Source organism: Trypanosoma equiperdum, assembly GCF_001457755.1.
Source record: "Trypanosoma equiperdum strain OVI genome assembly, contig: ctg_1613, whole genome shotgun sequence".
Lineage (NCBI taxonomy): Eukaryota > Euglenozoa > Kinetoplastea > Trypanosomatida > Trypanosomatidae > Trypanosoma > Trypanosoma equiperdum.
In genome coordinates, this window is record NW_027123631.1 from 1 (window position 1) to 6,676 (window position 6,676).

Here is a 6,676-nt window from a genome sequence, read left to right on the forward strand (position 1 = left end):
TTTTTTTTTGTCAGTCAAGGTGCTCCCTCCCCTCTTATTTTAACCCTGTAAGTCGTAGCAAAGCGCTCTGTCCCCACACGAATACAAAAATTTTGTCGCGCCCTTTTTCTCTCTGGTATCACCCCTGCTGTAAACGCCAGTGCTTAGTTCTGGCACACGTGAAAAAGTGCGTGGACGTTCTCTTTTTTTCTGCGTTACTTCACTCTCCGCAATTAGCATCTCGCGGGTGCTTGAACGCAGGCATCCCAAGGTAGCGTATTCCTGAGGAAGCCGTATCAGCTGTGCGATTTCCAACGGTGTCAAAAGCCGATATATTCACACGCATTATAAGGAACATATACGTGTTGTGCACAGGTGGGTGTCATATTTTATATGCGTGTAAGTTGGCCTCCATTTGACTGCAAGGATAATATTTAGGGCTTCACAGCAATAACACAAACACACAAATATATATATATATATAAACATATTTTGTTTTCAAGTATCGGACACGCATGAATTCTGCCTCACAGGATATCGCCGATACTGTACGGCAGCTTCAGAAGTTGTCGCGTGAACTACAGCCTGTCAAAGCGGCGCTGGCGGCTATCGCAAAACGTGAGAGGGCAACACCAAACGCCGCTACCGCCGCAGGATCACTGGACAAAGTCGCCTCTCGCGTCCAAGAGGTATCCCGTAAGTACAGTTCCTTCTTTAGTCGGGTCAATTTCCTCCTGGACGCTGAGTTCCCTCGCCTACAAGCCATTACACCACTGCTGGAGGTTTGCCGTGATGGCGAGGACACTAGCGGGGAGGGCAACAGCGGGCAGGACCCGTTCCGGCTTGTCTGTTCACCAATTGTCCCGCACATTTTGAATCGTACAAGTTACCACGTGGTTTGTGGTGTGATTCGCCTGCACATGGAAATGGTTGATTACCTTATTGCAACAGAGCGGTATCAGTTGGCCTGCCATGTGGCTGACGCTTACGGGTTGCCGCTCTACCTGTTTCCGAGGCTTGCTGCACTTGTTTTACCGCCGCTTCCGCCCATTCAAAACAACAGTGCCGGCTCTGAAGAAAGAGGAGGGGGAAGAGACTCCACCTCGCTCCCGGCGTCAGCACTCGTATCCCCCTACCTCGGCCCAGTGTCAGCGAAAGCGACCTTGGGATCAAACGAAACAGGGCCTCCACACGACAGCGTGCCGCCGGAACATATAGCTGTCAAGTGCATTGAGGCAAAGCACTCTGTCATGGAAGCGATTGCATACTGTGAAGGGAAACTGCTGCCCGCATTGGAAAGTATTGAGCCGGAGAGGCGGCCAAAAGAAATGGAGGTGTTGTACGACCTTCTCCTGGACTTGCACGTTACACGGATCCTGCAACTATTTCAAGGAGGAACTACAGGGCAGGAGGCTATCCACGTGTATCTAGCAAACAATATCCTGCGATGGGCAACACGCCGGCCATATTTCGTTCAGACTGTCATCAACGCTCTCACACTACGAAGTGAGGCTGGCGCGACGGCAGTGCCACCTCAAAAGAGCGCCGTGCAGAACGGGAGGGAAAGAACGCCAAATGGAAGAAGTGCATGTCGAACCTCCCAAAAGGACGAAGAGGCGATACGATTGGTGGCGTGTATGATGTCAGTAGAGGGCTACCGGAAGTTGGCCGTTTTGTTCCACCGGGGAGCAATTCTTGCAGGCTCGCAAATCCTCTCCCTCGCTGAGACCCTCGAGCGCCGCAGGGCTTCAGCTGCCTCCCAATCCCAAGCTGTTGGTAGCGACGCCTGCGCAAGTACCATGGAGGGATGCAAGTGTGAACTACCCGATCTCGTCGTCCGTGCCGTGGCCGCATCCATCTTACTGAAGGACGAATACTTTGATCGCATGGTAATCAGCAGGCGCAGTGCCGCTGACGCCGAAAATGGCGGGGGTGAGACGCAGGCAATCCAAATCCCACCAACTCATCTGAACACACAGTCCGGGTCCGCGGCGTTTGATGGAGCGGTCATGGCAATTGTGGAGGAAATGTTGAGGTCATTCTTCTGTAACAAGCAAAATAGCGAGGCACAGCAAAGCGGTCGAGGCAAGTCCCTTGATGGTGTGAACAGTTGCGTGCCTCTGAATGCATCAGATCTGCTTCAGGTAGAGGAACGGTGGAGCAATGACGTGATCTTCATTAGGCGTCCCACACGCTTTTACTGCTACATAACGAAAGAGTGCTTCGATGGCGGACGTGGTGGGAACTATCCGCTTGCACTCCCTAATGGTACAGTTGTGTCGAAACTCGCCATCATGCAGTACCACTCAAAAAATGTCAGTCAAAGTGATCACGCGCAACCAGTTGTGGTGTGTCCCCGAACGGGTGAAGAGTTCCCCATATCGGCAATAAAGCGCATCTTCGTTACCTGAAATGGGGGGGAATCAAGAAGAGGAAAAGTTAACTCTGAAGGCGGGTTGAATGCTCGAGTTTGTTAGTTCTCTTTACCCATCCACTACCCCGTCTTATTCCCCATTTTGCTTATATATTTGCGGTGCTCGGTTTATGCCGGTGTACTCAGTCCACCACCAGTGAATTTTTTTTAAAGTAGAAGTGGAGTGGAGTCCCGAGAAAAGGATGAAGTGCTTGTCAACGCCAAAAAAGAAAAAGAAGGAACTCCTGCTGTGTTGTACCGGTGTGCTTTACACCTGGGCTTCTAAACACAGCGGAAGGGTAGGAACGGTGAAACAAAGTTCGGCCTCGTTGCAGTCCGGAAGAGGCAATGTGGCTGCCTTTTTGCCACAAACAACCTTCTTTCGAAGCTCATTTCTCCCATTGCAAGGGAGGCTATTCCATTTCTCCCCTTCCTTCCTGCCCCTCCCCCTTATTCAATAGCAACGAGGTGTAACAATGGCATAAATTGTGTTGCCTCATTTATTTTTGTGTGTGCGCCTGCGTCAGTACCTGAAACTATCAGTCAGGGGGGAAGGTGATGATGATAGTGGATATAACGGAAGGAGAGGGGGGAAACAAGAGATAAAAGACTGCTGAAGGGACTTCATGGGGGAGCCTCCCATGCCAGAAGGGGGAAAAACAGGTTCAGAAACACAGTTGGAGTTGCAAACGATTTCTACGCGCATGTGAACTTTTGAAACTCTATAGGCGTGCGCTCAAGGCGATGTGTTGCTGGCTCATTACATGCGCATCACTAATTCTTTTCCACGCACACACACACTCGCGGTTTCCTTTTCTTCTTTCCATGTCTGTTGTACTAAGCAAAACGGGAGGGTTCGGGTGACGCTGGCAGTGACTGAGAAATCATCAGTTGGTGCTTCCCGCCCCGCATGGCCGGTGGTCATGACTGAAAGTGACATGTATCGGGGGAGCTGCTCCGTGTTACTCCAGGCAGTGTTGACACAAGCATGTCGAATCATCCTGGCTTTGTGCGCCACCGCAAAGGGAAAGGGCACAGTAAGCGAAAGAATCACAGCAACGGTGGCTGCATATATCTCAACGGTAGAAGCCTCTTCCGTCGTCGAGGGTGCCAGCAAGTACGCGATGTTGACCGCAGTTCACATGATCCACTGCGAACACCACCCATATCGAGCGTGCCAACATCAGCATGGGGAGCTGGGCGCAGCTGTTGGAGTCGTCTTGAAGGAAGCGGGGCTTCGGTTGCACATTCTTACGGCACTTACACAACTTATCATGAAGCGGTGCGGCAGCAGCGAGGGCTCCCTTGGGGTCTTACTGAGTCGTGCAGCGTCTCTCGAGAGCGTGCGACACGAGGCAGCTGCAACGATACCCAACGCAGAAGAGAACGTTTCAACAGAGCTATTGTTGCAAGTGTTTCCTGAACTCGGGGTGGCCCCGTCAAAAGCTGAGAGTGGTGCCGTCGTTATTATTCATGCCGTACACTGTGGTTGCCCCCATCAGTGGTTTAGTCTGATGCTACCAACCTTTTTGCTTGCTGCCACTATGGAAGAACATGTGCGGGTGTGGCGGCGCACGACGCTCTTGCTAAAGGCCTTCAGGCGGCTCCAGCAGCGGCGTGGAATGCGCCTGCTGCGTGCGATTGTTGAGGAGGTCAATGCGCCATCGTCTGTTGCGCCGCCAATGGAGCGATTACAAGCGCTACCGGACACTATAACATGTGGGGCTGGTCAGGAAGGTTATATAGAGACAAGTATTGTTGGAGTAAGTACGGTCATGTTGGAGGATGAAGAAGTAGGAAAGAAAGATGAGTCGCGGGATGGCATCCATACCGGGGAGAATAGGTCGGATCCTCCGGAGAGTGCCGTGACCAACAGTAGCATTGTTGGCACTTGTATCATCCGTGGCGATAGCGATAAGCCTACAGTATCAGGGGGTGTACCGGATCCTGTGCGGCATTTGTCGAGCTCAACAAGGGAACCCGACTCAGTGTCATCGGCAGGCCATATCCGTGATAAGCTTGTGAATGATTTTGTGAAAAAACGAAACACGCTAGCCGCCGAGCATTTGAAACGTTTTTGTCTCTCTCATTGGCGCTATGCACGAATGCACGAACGGTGTGCTATCAAGCAACAGCTTCGTAAGCTGGCTGAGCGCACTACCCAGGAGTGTTGGACGCACTGGAATAGCCGGTGGCAGTGTCACCGTGAGATGAGGCGGAAACAAGACATGGAAAAGCAATGTGACAGTTTTGTCACGGAAAAGCTCCTCAAATTGCAGAAACATGTCTTTTCGTTTTGGAGGGCGTTATTCCTTCTCAGGCAATTTCAAATTTGTAGGCTGGGACGGCGATGTTTTGTTAGGTGGCGTTGCGCCTACACTTTTATCATTCATTCCCGGGGTGACAAATTACCACTCATGTTACGGCAGGACATGGGCAGCCGATGTTTTCTTCAATGGCGCGACGCCTACCGTCAGCGCGTAGCGGACCGTATGTGTGCACGACGATACTTCAGCCTCATGCGTGAGCGGCTGGAGCGGTGGTCTATTTGGAGGGAACAGGAGCAGGTTGCAGTGATGCGCGAGAGGACGGCTGTTCAGCGTCGGTGTCTCAGCAACTGGTATAGGGCCTGGAGGGTCCAGAGTTTGTGTACGCGGTTTATTTCTAGTGCGTGTAAACGGCTGAAGTGCAGAGTGATGACGGTTTGGCGTGTCCGATGGTTGCGGCGAGAAGACACGGCGGAGCGCCTTCGTACGCTTTATGCGTGGTGGAATAGGCGAATCGCCGCCCACTCCTTCCATTGGTGGTGCAAACGCGTCCGTCTTCAACGCTCAGGTCGTCGTCTATCTGATGTGCGTGAGCGCCGTTTCTACCGCTTTGCTTGGGCGCGGTGGAGCAGTCGGGTTCTCTCTCATCAGCGGTTAACTCAAAAACACGAATTAAACGCTTCACGTAGGCGGCAGTGGGGGTTGCTGCGTGCGACGTGGTGCACTTGGCACAGGCGCTATGCGAAGCGAGTGCAGCAACGCCATGCGAGAAATCAGGAGGAAACCCTAAAATACGCGGCGGCCATGCGGGAGCAGAGCCTCGTGGCGTCGGCCTACTTCACTTGGAAAAGGAAGGCCCACATGATCCGGCGCCGGCTTCCCGGAAAACCACCGGCAGCGGTCGGTGCTGGTGGTGGCACGAGTATCCCACTGGGACTGAACCGGAGTTTCACGAATAGAGATGTGTCGCTTTTAACCAACGACGAGAGCTGTGATGGTGAGAAAACAGGGGAGGATTGTAGTTACGCAAATATTCATCGAGTTCCGACATACAAAACTTCCCACACAGGTGTATTCAATGTCTCCAAAAGATGCCTTGATCACAGGGAGCCACCAGAAGCATTGCGTGCAGAACGGCTACTGATACGCAGTTTAGATTCACCACGGTGGCAGGCCATTGCCCACTCACGCCTCTTCAACATCGGTGGAAACATCACACGCAGCAACACGAAGGTGGACAAGTCACCAGTTTGCACTCAGGCTGACTACCGGCAGTTCCAACACCAAAAGCGTTATTATGAACAGGCGCGGTGGAACAGGAACGACGAGTTGCTAGACGTAACTCCTACAATGCCATCCGATATCGAAAACGATGCATGTCCGTCAGTGGAGGACAGTCAGCTGCCAGATTGAGAGAAAGGAAGAAGGCTAAGAACCACATATCGAGATGTGAGTACGGTTCCGACACCAGGAACTCACTGCAAGCAACAACGAGGAAGAATGTGGTTTGGCGGGGCGAGTGCTGCGGTGGTCACCGTTAGATAAGACTATGAGAAACACAACGCACCAACTCACTTCCTCCACAGGGAATGTACCGGGGAGGGGACGGCGTGCCCTTCTCTCTCACATACACAACCATTCCTCCATGAAGCTCTTTACCTCGACGCCACCCAAGTGTTGCCTTTGACGGCAAGGGCGTGTAACTGTATTTCTTATCTGCACTCTCCTTCTTCATGTGATTCTACCCGGTTGAGCGGTGGTATGGTTCTTTTGTCTCACTTTCTTTGATAATGTGGAGCACGTGTTTCTTTTCCAATATGCTTTCTTTACTCTTAACACACCTTCCGTGGCATCCTTTGCATTTCGCCGCTCGCATGACAAACGTTGAGCAGTGCTTGTGGTGCTGTTCATCCGACGGAAGTAAGTACAAGTGTAATAACAAAACTTTAGGAAAGGAGCGGGGGCAAGGGGACCAAGTCAACACGAGGCCGTAAACGAGTCGCTCTTTTTTTTTTTT

At 52.0% G+C, this 6,676-nt stretch overlaps 2 protein-coding genes across 2 annotated transcripts; both read left to right on the forward strand.

The window, feature by feature from the left end:
• Positions 1 to 494: 494 nt before the first annotated feature.
• TEOVI_000465600 (uncharacterized protein) lies at positions 495 to 2,390 on the forward strand (the record flags this gene model as incomplete). Its single annotated transcript, XM_067222330.1, has 1 exon — positions 495 to 2,390. One exon carries the CDS (start codon positions 495 to 497, stop codon positions 2,388 to 2,390), a length of 1,896 nt encoding a protein of 631 aa, XP_067078431.1.
• Positions 2,391 to 3,156: 766 nt separating this feature from the next.
• On the forward strand, positions 3,157 to 6,072 carry TEOVI_000465700 (uncharacterized protein; the record flags this gene model as incomplete). The annotated part of the gene is made up of 1 exon (XM_067222331.1): positions 3,157 to 6,072. The coding sequence occupies one exon, from the start codon at positions 3,157 to 3,159 to the stop codon at positions 6,070 to 6,072; it is 2,916 nt and encodes a 971-aa protein (XP_067078432.1).
• Between the last annotated feature and the right edge of the window lie 604 nt (positions 6,073 to 6,676).